The sequence below is a fragment of the Xenopus laevis genome, chromosome 9_10S (assembly GCF_017654675.1).
Source record: "Xenopus laevis strain J_2021 chromosome 9_10S, Xenopus_laevis_v10.1, whole genome shotgun sequence".
In the NCBI taxonomy this organism is placed as follows: domain Eukaryota; kingdom Metazoa; phylum Chordata; class Amphibia; order Anura; family Pipidae; genus Xenopus; species Xenopus laevis.
This window is the reverse complement of record NC_054388.1, coordinates 13775114-13791901: the sequence shown is the minus strand read 5'-3', so window position 1 is coordinate 13791901 and position 16788 is coordinate 13775114. Positions and strand designations below refer to the sequence as shown.

At 42.2% G+C, this 16788-nt stretch overlaps 1 protein-coding gene across 2 annotated transcripts in view; it reads left to right on the top strand.

Annotated features, from left to right (window-relative positions):
* The window catches only part of LOC108702627 (cadherin-4), a 459604-nt gene extending 451261 nt beyond the window's left edge, over nucleotides 1-8343 (top strand). For both annotated transcript variants that reach the window (XM_018238223.2, XM_018238222.2), the window contains 6 exons: nucleotides 1781-1923; nucleotides 2321-2554; nucleotides 2696-2929; nucleotides 4613-4752; nucleotides 6350-6514; nucleotides 7337-8343. In XM_018238223.2, the coding sequence (XP_018093712.1) occupies nucleotides 1781-1923; nucleotides 2321-2554; nucleotides 2696-2929; nucleotides 4613-4752; nucleotides 6350-6514; nucleotides 7337-7543 (1123 nt within the window). In that variant the 3' untranslated portion in view covers nucleotides 7544-8343. The remainder of the gene's footprint in view (nucleotides 1-1780; nucleotides 1924-2320; nucleotides 2555-2695; nucleotides 2930-4612; nucleotides 4753-6349; nucleotides 6515-7336) is intronic.
* The last annotated feature ends 8445 nt before the right edge of the window (nucleotides 8344-16788 follow it).

Sequence of the window (16788 nt, the reverse complement as noted above, 5' to 3'; positions counted from 1 at the left end):
TACAAGGACTATTGGGTTATTACAGCAGTCAGCAGATGAGATCAGAAGAGATCAGTGCCCACAGCAGGCAGCTACATACAGAGCACTGCAGTAGAAGGTAGATTACTAGCCAGCAAAGCTACCTAACCTAAAATGTCCCTTAAATCCCTGCAGAGTTCTGTCCCTCCAATACAGAGCAGTATCAAGTAGATTACTAGCCAGCAAACTTACTATCAACTGTCCCTCAAATCAGTGAAATCACTAACAGCTCTCTCCCTACACTAGCTCTTCCAAGCACACACAGGCAGAATGAAAAAACGCTGCAGGGCTTCAGTTTATATATGGAAGGGGAGTGGTCCAGGGGGTGTTCCAGGAGGGAGAGCTTCCTGATGTATCATGTATCTGCTGGTCTGGGGTGAGAGGTAAAAAAAAGCGCCAGCTAAGGCGAACCCAAAATGGCGAACGTCGCGCGACGTTCGCGAACATTCGGCGAACGCGAACAGTCGATGTTCGCGCAAACAAGTTCGCCGGCGAACAGTCCGCGACATCCCTATCAACCATCACCTTTTAAAATGGAATGTGTAAAGTTTTTACCTGTTGCCAGTGCTCCATTCACCCTCGTGCCAGTCCTGCATCCTCTTTGCCATACAGAACAGGACCATCCTTAGCGTTTGCGTCAATGACCACAGCGTTCTCAGCCACATGATCCTTTGCCGCCACATCTCCAATTGGACTCTCCTTCATTATGTGTTCTATCTGCTTCACGCTGCTAGTCTTGTGATGTGCAGGAACTGCGCCTGCTGTAGTCTCTATTCCACACTGTTTCAATTGCAGATGCCATTTTTACCTCAGCACTCGCACCAGAGCTCCCTCTTTCTGCCTTTTCCTTCACTATTGCCCACCACTACCTCAGACTCCAGAGGATACTTGCGCCACACCAACGGTCTTTAGACACATTTAGGGAACTGCTAGATTCCGCTGATTTCATCAAGGGCATTTCACGCAAAGAGCTTACACCTGGCAAAACCTCTATACAGCAATTCTGCTGACTGTGTTTGAAGTGTAACTTCCATTATCTCTCCAATGCACACCATTTCACATGGATTTCTCTTGTTTTTGCACAAAACTTTTATAGTTTTTCGAATGGTCGAATATTCGAAGTTTTTTCAATTCAAATCGAATTTTGGCCTATTCGATGGTCGAAGTACCCAAAAATTACTTTGAAAATTCAAAGTTTTTGAATTCAAAAATTGACTTTGAATTCACTTCGACACTTAGTAAATGGGCCCCCTAATGTTCTTTCACTCTCCATCTCCACGTTTTTAATAAAGCAAAGAAAAAGTTTTAAAAATAAAGCAAACTGGGCCTGGGCTAATAACTCAGGAACTCCTCATACTCCTTTCTTATTCTAGCTATTTGTAAAAGAATGTTCTGTTATACAGATAGCTAGAATCTCAGCCATAAAGCAGGGTAGGGCTGCTTACAATGGGGATCAGATAGGATCTGTGCAGCCATTGGGACAGAATGCTCGGTTATACAGATAGCTAGAATCTCAGCCATAAAGCAGGGCAGGGCTGCTTACAATGGGGATCAGATAGGATCTGTGCAGCCATTGGGACAGAATGCTCGGTTATACAGATAGCTAGAATCTCAGCCATAAAGCAGGGCAGGATTGCAGTGTTTTAAATAAAGGAGACATGGACATTGTATCTTTCAACTGTGGTTCAGTTTAGTGATTATAATACAGATTGCTGAACATTTTTTTTTTATCACTTAATGTGCATTTTTTTTTCATCTTTAGATACTCAAAGATTTCTGACCCGGCCAACTGGCTCGCCATTAACACCACCAATGGTCAAGTTTCTACCACGGCCGTACTAGATCGAGAGTCTCCATTTGTGAAGGACGACCTATACCAGGCCAAGTTTCTGGCTACGGATAACGGTATTGTGTTCTGGCGTGGTGGTGTCACTATGTCCCACTCATCAGCAGCCAGCAGAATAATTACTGCCAGAGATGCACCAAATCCATCATTTTGCATTAGGCTGAACTTCAGATTGAACTTGGCCATGTTCTGTTGGCTAAAACTGTAAAGTCACATGACTAAGTTTGGACTTGAATTAAAAAATATTGGGTATTGGCTGAAGTTGGAACCAAATCATGGATATTCGTAACAATCTTTTAAAAAGTAAAGCCAATGGCTCATAATGTTTATCCCCAATAGTCAGCATGAGTCAGTGATTGGATACTGGAAAGGGTCATACCTATGCATTTATTCTTGGCCACTGATAACTCACGTACTCCGACAATCAATCAATCTTGTGCATCTTTCACCCCACAGGCAACCCTCCGGCTAGCGGCACTGGCACTTTGCTCATCCAGCTTATTGATATCAATGATAATGCCCCCGAGCTGCTTCCCAAGGACGCACAGATCTGCGAACGGCCGAATGGCAACGGGATAAACATAACCGCCATCGATGTGGACCGCAAGCCGAGTGCTGACCCTTTTGTCTTTGAACTGCCGAGTGTGCCCTATACCATCCGCCGTAATTGGACAATCCACCGAATAAACAGTAAGGCTTTGGACATGCATTAGGATTATATAGGCAGATAAACCATTAATTTTCCCTGTTAAGAGTTTAAAAAGCTATGCACCAGTATCCCTTTTATGGGTCCATATTTCACACTTTAACTCTGCATTCTGGTCCTTGCAGGTATCTACGCCCGGCTCAGCCTACAGATTGGGTATTTAGAGTCGGGCATGTATGACGTCCCAGTCATTGTCACCGATTCAGGCAACCCTCCCCTCTACAACACGTCCATCATCAAGGTGAAAGTTTGCCCCTGTGACAACAATGGCGACTGCACAACCATAGGAGCCGTGGCAGCAGCTGGACTGGGTACAGGAGCAATTATCTCTATCCTCATCTGTATCATCATTTTGCTATGTGAGTCATTGCTGCTGCCCATACAGTTTTCCCTTTACTGCTTCTCTTTTGCTGTAATATTTTAGCTTTTGGAATTCACTAGCAATTTTACAGTGTGTTTTCCCAAAGAGATTATGAAGAAAACTATTGAAAAAGTAGAATAGAATTGTTAGCAGCAGTCCTGCCCTGCTTTATGGCTGAGATTCTAGCTATCTGTATAACAGAGCATTCTGTCCCAGTGGCTGCACAGATCCCATCTGATCCCTATTATAAGCAGCAATCCTGTCCTGCTTTATGGCTGAGATTCTAACTATCTGTATAACAGAGCATTCTGACCCAGTGGCTGCACAGATCCTATCTGATCCCCATTGTAAGCAGCAGTCCTGTCCTGCTTTATGGCTGAGAATCTAGCTATCTGTATAACAGAGCATTCTGACCCAGTGGCTGCACAGATCCTATCTGATCCCCATTGTAAGCAGCAGTCCTGTCCTGCTTTATGGCTGAGATTCTAGCTATCTGTATAACAGAGCATTCTGACCCAGTGGCTGCACAGTTCCTATCTGATCCCCATTGTAAGCAACAGTCCTGTCCTGCTTTATGGCTGATATTATAGCTCTAAGAGAAATAAACTACCCATTGGTAATATAAAAGTGCATAAAAATGAAATGGAAATGAGAAATATCATCACTTTAATATGACTTTGTCCTTGTTGGAGAGACAGAGATCTCAGTATGAGGCAGGCTGCGCGTTGGAATTGAAAGCAAGGTGACCCATAATCAAGGGAAATCATTAGGCAAATGTAACTAAAAACAATCCCAGGATCAGGTTTTTGTATTACCTTCTGCATATATTTGACTTTCATGTTTGCTTAAAGCGCAGACAGGAGGCATCACACGAAGTTAATTCTGTTTGAAGGATAATTGAGAGCCCTTTTTATCATTAGCTGCTACATTGTTTCTTTCAGAGGCTGTAATTATCTTTTGGCTTTGGGGCTTTGAATTCTGCTTTGCTGAATGCGAGAAAACCTGCAAACTTGAGCCCAATAGCACCACCTGGGCAACCTCCCTTCATTTTTCTCTCTATCTACTAAATGACTGCTTCAGCTATAACCAATATATATATTTCATATATCGACACTGATAATATCTCCCTTTCCTTTAGACAGTAGTGTATTGTTTATTAAGTGCATTCCTTCTCTGTATATTTGTATTTATACATATGGGAAGGAGGTGCCATATTGAATCCCTTAGACAGTACAGTATGAGGGTATAGCTTATTGTGTGCCCAGAACATTCCTTCTCTGTATATTTGTATTTATACATATGGGAAGGAGGTGCCATATTGTTTCCCTTAGACAGTACAGTATGAGGGTATAGCTTATTGTGTGCCCAGAACATTCCTTCTCTGTATATTTGTATTTATACATATGGGAAGGAGATGCCATATTGTTTCCCTTAGACAGTACAGTATCAGGGTTTAGCTTATTGTATACCCAGAACATTCCTTCTCTGTATATTTGTATTTATACATAAGGGAAGGAGGAGCCATATTGTTTCCCTTAGACAGTACAGTATGAGGGTATAGCTTATTGTGTGCCCAGAACATTCCTTCTCTGTATAATTTATACATATGGCAGGGAGGATAGCAGAAGGTGGCCCCAGTGTTTGTTGAGGGATAATTCAACCTGTTCCTGTTTCCTTGCAGCTATGGTTTTGCTCTTTGTTATGTGGATGAAGCGCAGAGAGAAGGAGCGACACACCAAGCAGCTTCTGATCGACCCTGAAGATGATGTACGGGACAATATCCTGAAATATGATGAGGAGGGCGGCGGAGAGGAAGACCAGGTAATACGTTTGGTGTAGAGGAAATGGGGCACAGGGTACACTTTTATTTATTGTACAGGTATGAGACCTGTTATCCAGAATGCTCAGGACCTGGGGTTTTCCGGATAACGGATCTTTCCGTAATTTGGGTCTTGTCTTAAGTCTACTAGAAATTCATTTAAACATTAAATAAATCCAATAGGCTGGTTTTGCTTCCAATAAGGATTAATTATATCTTAGTTGGGATCAAGTACAAGTCACTGTTTTATTATTACAGAGAAAAAGGAAATCATTTTTAAAAATGTGGATTATTTAGATAAAATGGAGTCTATGGGAGACAGCCATTCAGTAATTCGGAGCTTTCTGGATATCAGGTTTCCGGATAAGGGATATACCTGTACTGCTATTTTTAAAAAATTAAAGGGTAACCTTAAATATAAAAATATTTTTCATTACCCAAGAGCAATAAAATTGTAGCATCATGGAGCAGCACTTTAGGCTGCCAACCGTAAGTCTCATTTGAAAATTGTAAAGGGTCCAAAGAAACCAGCAAATAATTAAAAAAAAAATTTTTTTTTACAGGTATGGGAACTGTTATCCAGAATGCTCCAGACCTGGGGCTTTCCTGATAATTTGCATCTTCACACCTTTTAAGTCTACTAGAAAATTATGTAAACCTGAAATAAACCCAATATTGCTCCCAATAAGGATTAATTATATTGTAGTTTGGATCAAGTACAAAGTACGGTTTTATTATTAGAGAAAAAGGAAATCATTTTTTGTAAAATTTGGAGTAAAATGGAGTCTATGGGAGACAGCCTTACTATAATTTGGAATTTTTTCGGATAACAGTTCTCATTCCCGTACAAGATAATGTATGAGAAAAATGGAGCACCAAAGGAGCCGATTATTCGTCCGTTAAAAAATAGAAATTTATTGAAGAATCATTAAAAATGGTTAAGGCATGCCCAGAACATACAGTATTGTAGGATGCCGGCTTTACACGTTTCGTGGCTACCGGCCACTTTCTCAGTTCTCCATTTTTAATGATTCTTCAAGAAATTTCGGAATAATCGGCTCCTTTGGTGCTCCATTTTTCTCGTGCTCTATATGGTACTTGGCTGTGTGGGATCACAGTGTTTGAGCAGCTGAACTGTGACCGGTAAGTGCTCACGTTTATTCATTGCCGTAGAAAATAACGACAGATTGAAAGGTTTCTTAGAATTGGCCATTCTATAACAATAAAAATTAACTGAAAGATGAACTTGGGAAACTATGCAATCATTTTGGGGAAGAAATTATTATTTTTGCATAAAAAGGAATTAACCCTTCACATTAAATGATACTTTTAACTAGCGATGCACCAAATCCAGGATTCGGTTTGGTATTCGGCTGAATCCTTGTGCCTGGCTGAACCGAATCCGAATCCTTAAAATCATGTGACTTTTTGTCACAAAACAAGGAAGCAAAAACATTTTTTGCATATGCAAATTAGGGTTCGGATTCAGTTCGGTATTTGGTCCAATCTTTCACAAAGGATTCGGGGGTTCAGCCAAATCCAAAAAAGTGGATTCGGTGCATCTCTACTTTTAACAACATTCTCTCTTGATGCCGACAGGATTACGACCTTAGCCAGCTGCAGCAACCGGAGACTTTGGACCATGTTCTGAACAAGGTTGCAGGTGTCAGAAGGGTGGATGAAAGGCCTGTGGGGGCAGAACATCAGTATCCAATTAGACCCGTTATACCTCACCCTGGGGATATTGGAGACTTCATCACTGAGGTACGTTATAAATTGGCAGTCCCTTTTAAAGCAGGATTTATGTCAGGGGTTCTGTAACCTTTAATTCATAGGAATCAGATTTGTCTGGTTTTCTTTTAGTCCCTTTTGTCATTGTAACTTTTAGATTGTTTATATTCTGTGCATTTGCTAAAAATCATACCCGTGTTCGTTTGATAATGAAACTAATATTTTATTTCCACTGAGACACTTTGCAGCAATAACCCAGGCAGATGCGCTCTAATTAGAAAACTCGCTCGCCTCCAGGGTATCTTTTAACTGCCAGTTTTATTCTGTCGGACACATTTCTCAAATGAGAGCAGGATCTTTGTGTCATATTACCATCCATGCTGGGGAGGGGTTGCATTGTATGAGATAAGGGGGTTTAGCTTAAAGACCAGTTAGGGTAAGATTTGGGGTGATTGCTTATTTGTGCCCTGGGTACCCCTGGAACTATAGCAGGGTGACTATTACCCCAATGTTTCTATATATCTGTAACCTTGTTATGAGCTAAGGGGGCCCAGCGTGAAGGCCAGTTGCCAGGAGATTTGGAGTTTTCCCATGAAATTATAGTTGGGTTACACCTTAGGGGGGTGTTCCAATACTGAAATTCCTTGAACTATGAAAGCATGAGTGTTTTAAGTTACAAAAATCCAACTGAAAAGGCCACCACACCCTGGCAGCTTCACTCTATAGATAGAATAACATTCACTTGGAACAAGAATTTCTACCCCTTTCCAACTATCCAACCCTCTTCTCCAACCCAAGGCAAATTCTCGAGTATACAAGACTTGACTGCCTCTATATTCACCTTGTGTCTTTTAGGGTCTGCGTGCGGCGGACAACGACCCCACAGCACCACCGTACGACTCTCTCCTAGTGTTTGACTACGAGGGGAGCGGATCCACGGCAGGTTCCGTCAGTTCTCTCAACTCGTCCAGCTCTGAAGACCAGGACTTTGATTATCTGAATGACTGGGGGCCCCGCTTCAAAAAACTGGCAGACATGTATGGAGGGGCCGATGAGGATTGATTTAGCGACAAGCATCTGACCAACCTACAGATCTGGACCTCCTCGGTTGTACAGCGAGCTCTTTTATATTATTAAACTCCCGGCTCCCGCCTCTTCCTGGCTGCATTCTTTTTAGCGCAAAGGGGACGCTGGTTTCCTGCTCCAGTTTGATTTCTGTTGCCAATTGCAGCAACTCTCCCTTTCCTGCTTTCCTTTGTGTTCAGTTGAACTCTTCTCTAGGAGACATTCATAACCAACCTGTTGAAATCAATCACCCCAATGTCTGGCCCAATATATAGACTCACCCCTCATTCAGTTTAAATGTGTGAACCTAAAAGCCCATCGTACCCTTGTGGTCTCCTGGCAGAAGGTGCATGTAGCACAAAGGAAAAACATCCTGGATAGAACTGCTAATTAATTATATTAATTCTAATTGCTTTCTGTACAAGCCTTGCACAAGGGTAATCATGCAATACATTTGGCTACCCATAAGTGAATGACTTAATCTGCCTTTTTCTTTGTCCTTTTTGCCTATTTTTTTTTTGTACATTTTTGTTTTGGGCTTTTAACCAACCCAGCATGTCCGTCCCCCTTCCTTGCTTTCACCTCATTTTCTTATATGAATATGTGTGTACATACACACACACACACACACACACACGCACACACTTGTACATAGATGAGCAGGGAGACCTGGGGATGATGCGAGTAATATTCCACTCCATCATCTCAACTTGAACAAAAACACATTTTTTAAAGCACTGTTTTTACAAATGGAAACAAAATAATGACAAAAAAAGTAAAAAAATAAAATAAAAATGTAAAAAAAAAAAAAAAGTTTTTTTTTTAAAAGTGCCTTTTCGGTACATTTTGTGAGGTTGAGTTCATCTCAGGAGAGGTCAGAGGAGTGAAGACATATAAAAAGTAAGACGTCCCCATAAAAAAGCATTTGCTTAGCGATTCCCTGCTGCAGGAATTTCATTTGATCCCTGGCGGTAAAGGGGTTTCTAGTTCGAGAGAGATAGGAAGCCATAGTCACAAAGGCCAAGACATATGGCAGCATTAGGGTATTATTGACTTAAGGGAAGGGAGAAGAGTGTGAAAGAGAAACTGAACATCACACACATGAGGGAGGGAGCCTCAGCCATAGACTCTATGCGATCCATAGAAAGAAATGATGTTGGTAATTAAACCATAGAAAGAAATGATGTTGGTAATTAAGAGTCAGCTGGACCTGTTCAAAAAAGAAGTGCAGTGACCCTTCATTCTCCTATATGAAATGCTCAGCTTCTCCGTAAATCATAAAACTTGGGGTATTGCTAGAAATTTGGGGAAATTGGGCAGGAACATTAGGAAAGTCAGACATAGCAGCACCGTTTGCAAAACCTTCAGGTTTGGATGAATGAAAATCTTCATAGTCTTCAGGCAAATATGTAATGTAGAGTAAAACAGCACCTGTAATTCTCCTTTCATAAACACTAATCAGGCTTTTAACTCCTCCCTCTGCTCTAGGATACTCCTATACAGTATCCCTTCCAGTTTCAATGTATAGCTTGCACCCATTGCCCAGTCCCTTCCAGTACATAACTCCCCATAATTCTGCTTTATGTTCCAAGCCCTGCCCATTGCACTGTAAGACGTCCCACTTTGCACATAACCCCTCCCATCCCTTCCTTTAACCCCTCCCCATTTTTCTTATACATTCAATCTCCTCCCAGTTCTCCATGTCCTATAATATGGAAATGAACCTAACAATTTTTTCTGTACATACTATTTCCCCATGGCAATCATATAGCCCAGAGCATGCCACCTGTGCCTCCTTAGTGGATAATAAATCTGTGCCTCACCCCCTCACAGTTCTATGCACCTCCCACAGTTAGGTCTGGCATACTTCTGCCACCACGCAACCCTGATTTCTATGGAAATATGATTCCCAGCTCATTAATGAGCTGAACTAGGACCCTGACCCATTTCAAGCTGAGATCCAAGCTAGTAATATGGATAGAAACTGGAGATTGCAGACCATGTTTGGTTCTAGGTTGGTTTCCAAGCAATGGTCCGCTGATAAAGTATCTTTTGAGGGAGAGGTATAAATATTGGGAAAATATGCATGATTATTTAATTGCTTTTTAGCGCAGTGATAATGTCACCAGATTTCCTTAAAACCCATGTATATAAAGGGAATGTGCTAGGCTCCCCATTAGAGTTGCCATCTGGCTGATATTTTACCAGCCTGGCCGGTAAAAATGATGGTTGATCCCAATGTTATTAATAGGGAAAAAACAATTATATAGGAAGGCCAGTTATTTTTTTCCAGAAAAGTTGGCAACCCTACTCCCCATTGGCTAAGTACAAGTAGGCAGTCTGCAAGTGACACTATCAGTGATCCCCAACCAGTAGCTTGTGTGCAACATGTTGCTCTCTAACCCCTTGGATGTTGCTCCCAGTGACCTCAAAGCAGGTGCTTATTTTTGAATTCCAGGCTTGGGGGCAAGTTATGTTTGCATAAAAAACAGGTGTACTGCCAAACAGAGCCTCAATGTAGCTTGACAATCCACAAAGGGGCTACCAAATGGGCAATCACAGCCATTATTTGGCTGTTTTTCATGCTTGTGTTGCTCCCAAACTTCTGAATGTTGCTCCCTGGTTTATACCATGGAGTATGGGGGGGGGCTTTCATGCATTTTTTAATCACTCTGTGTCACCAGTTTTCACAAGGACATTTGATTTGTACTGCAGATCAACACAACTAATGGATTCTCCTTAAACAACAAGCAGTTGTAGTTAGAATTGCAAAATAAGTGGTGCTATCTATAGGCGCAACATTGGCCCTGCGGTTCCTGGAAGGATATACAGTAGAACAAAGGAAATTAAGAGCAACCACAATCCCTTAAAGCAGGGAGTTTAAAGGGATACTGTCATGGGAAAAAAAGATTTTTCAAAATGAATCAGTTAATAGTGCTGCTCCAGCAGAATTCTGCACTGAAATCCATTTCTCAAAAGAGCAAACAGATTTTTTTATATTCAATTTTGAAATCTGACATGGGGCTAGACATTTTGTCAATTTCCCAGCTGCCCCTGGTCATGTGACTTGTGTCTGCACTTTAGGAGAGAAATGCTTTCTGGCAGGCTGCTGTTTTTCCTTCTCAATGTAACTGAATGTGTCTCAGTGGGACATGGGTTTTTACTATTGAGTGTTGTTCTTAGATCTACCAGGCAGCTGTTATCTTGTGTTAGGGAGCTGTTATCTGGTTACCTTCCCATTGTTCTTTTGTTTGGCTGCTGGGGGGGGGGGAAAGGGAGGGGGTAATATCACTCCAACTTGCAGTACAGCAGTAAAGAGTGACTGAAGTTTATCAGAGCACAAGTCACATGACCAGGGGCAGCTGGGAAATTGACAAAATGTCTAGCCCCATGTCAGATTTCAAAATTGTATATAAAAAAATCTGTTTGCTCTTTTGAGAAATGAATTTCAGTGCAGAATTCTGCTGGAGCAGCACTATTAACTGATTCATTTTGAAAAAATTTTTTTGCCCATGACAGTATCCCTTTAAGCAAATGCCCCCCTGTAGATTGGGAGCATTTTACAGTTCCTCGTGTACTATGCAAATTCCAGAGGGGTGGGATTGACAGACGTGTCTTTTATTGGGGGCTTGAGAGAGTTCTCTGTATTATGGAATCTGGAATATAAAACAAAATAACCTTTAAATACCCGTTAATGTGTTATAGGTACATGACTAGGTTTTAATGTGCATTTTCCTATTTCTGGGTCAAGATACTGGTGAGTGGGGCACATGTACAGTGTATTTACATTATTATAAAGGAGAACAACTAGTTGTAAGAGATTATTGTCCTTAAAGTGAAATTATTCAGATTATACATTTCTCAGAAACCTGTTGCTGAAATGAAAGACTTTGGGATTCTGGGGAATGCTGGATGGGGGGGCAAATAAAGGAGGTCTGTGTCTGTATAAGAACGCTGCGGATAACACACAAGGGCATTTATGTTATGGTTTCCCCCTATTTGTACCCAAGCTTCTGTTACAATGTCCTCTCAGATAGGGCAGGTTACACTGTACCCTAGTGATGGGGGCGTAGGTTTAGGCCGAGAGAATAAATTCCAGGTGCAGGAGGATCTGTCTTCAAACATGACCCCTCCTCTTTGGTGATGTAATAGTGCTGACCACACCCCTTTGTTGGCTGATCCTACCCAAATGAGCCATTACTGAGTTTGGGTCATAAAGCATTAGACTGGTTTGGGTGAGGGTTGGTCAGGTTCAGGTTGAAACATTTTTGACCCGCTCATCCCTGGTGCCCACCCTTTTCTCTAGAAATGATCATGAAAGAGAGTTATTATCATTGGGGGAATCACTCATTGGATAAGGCTAAAGCCCCCTTCCCCGCCACACAGCGATGCCACAATGGATGTTGCAGATGTTTCTTTCAGCCCTTCACTACACAACCTTTATACCCAATACCGAGTTGACCTTTAAATGTGTCAGAATGTAGCCATCAAACGAGGGTTCTGTTCCATCTGGACGTTAGACGTCTGTGGATGATGCAGCCGTTGTTTAGGTCCTTAGCAACCATCTTAGCTACCCGACCAGAGGCCTCGTGGAATAGAAAGGTAAATAACTCTGGAAGCACAAAAGACCAACTGCAATGTTGCTTAGATTTTCTATGGTCTCCAACATACCAAAAGGACATTTTTGTCAGCCTCATTCCTCAGCAATTGGACTAATATTTGGGTACTTGAATCTGTGACCCTGCTGGGGGCATTTGTAGGTGTTGCCATTTGTACAACAAACGAAATTTGCATGACTGCGCCAAGTTATATTGCTGGGAGTTTGCGGCCTTTTCCCCTATTTGCTGTGCAACTTTTTTTTTTCCCCTCAGACCCGCCCCCGCATGCAGCACTGTCCCGCCCCTGCATTAATTTAATCATTTTTGCTTTAAACTTTTTTTTTTGTCCTCCCCGCGACTCCCGCATGAAACTTCTATAGGTTTCCGAGAGGCTCTCCCAGCTGCATTCACAACCAATCCGGGCTCACAGTCGCCATGCGCAATGGCGCCACCTCGTCCTGAATTCCTTTTTTGTAAGAAAAAAAAAAAAAAACATACAAAACAGAAATGAAACAGCACAAAGGGTTTTTTTTTTATATATTTGTCATTTGTAGATTTTTTTTGTACTAAGAACTCATGGTTGGGGGGGGACTGGGGGTTTATAAGAGGCAGCGAGGGACTGAGCCTGTACCTGTGTCCGTGTGTTTGCGCAGCGCTGCGCTTTCTGAAATGAATTCTGGTTGTTTGTGTCTTTTTGCTGATCTGGAAGCTGCCACTTTGCTTTGTGTTTAATGAAAAAAAAAATTTGTCTGAAAAGAATAAAATCTCTGAAATAAAGGAAAAAGTCCCAGACTTGCTAGAGTCTCCCAGTTCTTGTGTCTGTCGCTTATTTTCTGCCTGTTATATGTGTAAGGGTGGGTGTCACTGTGCCTGGGTGGGACACTTTATACTCCTATTTTTTCGCATAAAATTATGCGCTTGTGCACAAAACAGGGGGGGGCTGGACCCTGGGATCATGGTATTGAAATCCAGCGCTGCTAACCCCCTCTCTTCTTCTGTCACTTATCCCCTTTTCTCCCCCAACTGTTTGGTCTTACTCTCACCCTTACCCATTCTTCTTTCTAGATTTCTCCATTTCCTCTCTTCTTCTGTCTTTCATCCCCTTTCCTTTCTTTTTCTGTTCTCCCCACAACTGTTTGGCCTTGCTCTCCACCCCCCCCCCTTTTCTCCATTTGTCTTTGTTCACGCTATCCCCCCCCGCCCTCGTCTTCTCTCCTTATGTATATTGTCCCCTTTCCTATTCTCCCCTCTCTCCTGTACAACTGTCCCCTTTCCTATTACTCCCTAACAGTTTGGCTTTACTTTTCCCCATTCTCCTTGTTCTCTCCCCTTTTATATATTACTCATCTCCTACCAATTTGTCTTTCCTTGTCACCCCAACTGTTTGGTCCTATTCTCCCTCCTACATTTTTCTTACTCTCTCCTATTCTCCCTATATTTTTCATCTTTTCTCGTTGTTACACTCTAATCTCCTTCTCTTTCCATCTCTTCTCCCCTCTTTCCATCTCTTCATCCCTCTACTATTCTCCCTGTTTGGCCTTACTCTCCCCTACCCGCCTTCTTCTAGATTTCCCCTTTGTCTCTACTTCCTTTCCCTACTTCCCCTCAACTTGTTGGCTTTACTGTCCATCATATTTCTTTCCTTCTGTGTTTCTGGTATGGTCTCTCCATCTGTCTCTGTCGTTACTAACAGATGTATGAACTCGAATGTTTGGTTGGGCAATATGGGGACTCCTCTACAATAGATATGTCATAATTCAGTACAGACCTTTGGCTTTGTATTCAAACACACACAAATTGCCTTGGTTTTTATGCAAAGCAAAACCCAGATTTCCAGCAATTACCCAGCCATCTCCCATTTATCTTCTGGTCTCCATCATTCACATCACCACCTAGTGGTTGGGAAAATCAGATGGAAAGTATATCCCTCCCACAATCCTCTAGGAGGCAGCAAAGAGGGTCTGCTCAGCTGGGAGGTCTTATTAGCCTCACCTGGAGGTCAAAGGTGGAGCTCAAGAGTGAGTGCTCTCCGCCCTGTGCTGGGAGAAAGGAGAGAAACTGAAGCTGTATTTGGGGGAACTCACACTCATGCAACTGGGTGTTTGTTATTTGGCACAAGGATTGTTGCTGGACAGTTGAGGAAATTTATTCAACAAGGAGGCACAGACTGGCTGCTATCTGCGGCCCTCAAGACTTGGGAGTGAGCTGCTTCACAGAGAGAGCGAGCAATGGAAATTTCCAAAGGACTGTGAGTGAAATTAATTTGTTTGATGAACTTGCCCAAGTGGGGTTGTGGGTCATTTGTGAAGGTTTTCTTCAGCAAAAGTTGTTGGCTTGATGGAGGCCTCAGATGTTAGGAACTTTCATCTCCTGTTTAAGCTGCTGCGTTCAATAAATTCACCTGCCAAGTTGGAAACCCTGTGTATCTGCCTCTCATCTGTGTGAAACTGTTGCTACTACCTAAACCGTGACCCCACACACTAGTTACTAGGGTAAAATGAAATGAACCCTAGCAACCAGATAATCAATTTTGAATTTCGGCAGCCAAATAAAAACCTAAATCAATTCTAAGCAACTTTCCATTAAAATTCAGTGCTTTTAAAGTTATTTGTAAAAACAGTAGCTATGGAAGCACGGGCAATCCTTAACACTATCCTCAGGATTCAATTGGGTTAATCTCCCAGAATCCTTTGCTTTGCTAAGCAGAGACTGGATACAAAAAATATAAAAAAAAATGAATACCTAAATATAGCAAAACATTAACCTCTACAGTCTAAATGCTAGAGATGCACTTGTATAAAGTAATGTCCACAAAAGAAAATTAAAGCAGAATAATTAACCTAAACATTTTAAAATTGACCTCTTTACCTTTGGTGGAATTCCTGAATTTCTATAAACTTTTCACTAGTTTCTAATTCACCTGTAAAGATTGTGTTCCAACATTTCCCAAACTCTCTGGTTCTTTCTCCGTGATTTCTCAAGGGCAATGTTTTTCTTTTGTCCGAATAGTACTGAGTGACAGCAGAAGGAATTTAAATAAATGATATGAACTTGCACTAAGTGCAGGGGTTTAATAATTCATTTTTGATTTCAAGAGCAAAGCCCAGGAAAGAGGGATATTTCTCACTAATTCATCACTTTAAGGCTGTCACTTTCCCATATCTGGAGAGGCTCCTCTTGTCATCTCCTTTATATACTGAAAGAGCACAACTAATACTGCATTTTACCTGCACCCCACAGTCATGTTACCTACTCAACCCTTTATCCTACAGGCTATTCCTTTGCTACTATAGGCACCATTTCTCCCTACTATACCTGCTATCCCACAGTCACACACCCTTCCCAGAGACTATTATCCCACTGTTACTATAGGCACCATCTCTCCCTACTATACCTGCTATCCCACAGTCACACTCCCTTCCCAGAGACTATTATCCACTGTTACTATAGGCACCATCTCTCCCTACTATACCTGCTATCCCACAGTCACACTCCCTTCCCAGAGACAATTATCCACTGTTACTATAGACATCATCTCTCCCTACTATACCTGCTATCCCACAGTCACACTCCCTTCCCAGAGACTATTATCCACTGTTACTATAGACACCATCTCTCCCTACTATACCTGCTATCCCACAGTCACACTCCCTTCCCAGAGACTATTATCCACTGTTACTATAGGCACCATCTCTCCCTACTATACCTGCTATCCCACAGTCACACTCCCTTCCCAGAGACTATTATCCCACTGTTACTATAGGCAACATCTCTCCCTACTATACCTGCTATCCCACAGTCACACTCCCTTCCCAGAGACTATTATCCACTGTTACTATAGACACCATCTCTCCCTACTATACCTGCTATCCCACAGTTACACTCCCTTCCCAGAGACTATTATCCACTGTTACTATAGACACCATCTCTCCCTACTATACCTGCTATCCCACAGTTACACTCCCTTCCCAGAGACTATTATCCACTGTTACTATAGACACCATCTCTCCCTACTATACCTGCTATCCCACAGTCACACTCCCTTCCCAGAGACTATTATCCACTGTTACTATAGGCACCATCTCTCCCTACTATACCTGCTATCCCACAGCCACACTCCCTTCCCAGAGACTATTATCCACTGTTACTATAGGCACCATCTCTCCCTACTATACCTGCTATCCCACAGTCACACTCCCTTCCCAGAGACTAGGCACTCTTGACACCTCTACCCCTTACAGGGTTGACTGTTTTTTGCCATGAACCTACAGTAAGGTCATCAGATTCTCAGAGTAAAATTTGAGTGGAGAGGAAAATTGCCACCCCATCCACTTTAGAGGACATAGTCCAACAAACCACTCCCCATTTTACAGATACAGCTTGTATTTTAAACAAAACTCACCAGTGTGGGGCTCTCTAGACCAGTGATCCCCAACCAGTAGCTCGCGAGCAACATGTTACTCTCCAACCCCTTGGATGTTGCTCTCTGTGTCCTCAAAGCAGAAGCTTATTTTTATGCAAGTTTTAATTGCATAAAAACTAAGTACAGTACCAAATAGAGCCTCTTGTAGGCTGCCAGTCCACATAGGGGCAACCAAAGAGCCAATCACAGACCTTATTTGTCACCCCAAGGGACTATTTTAT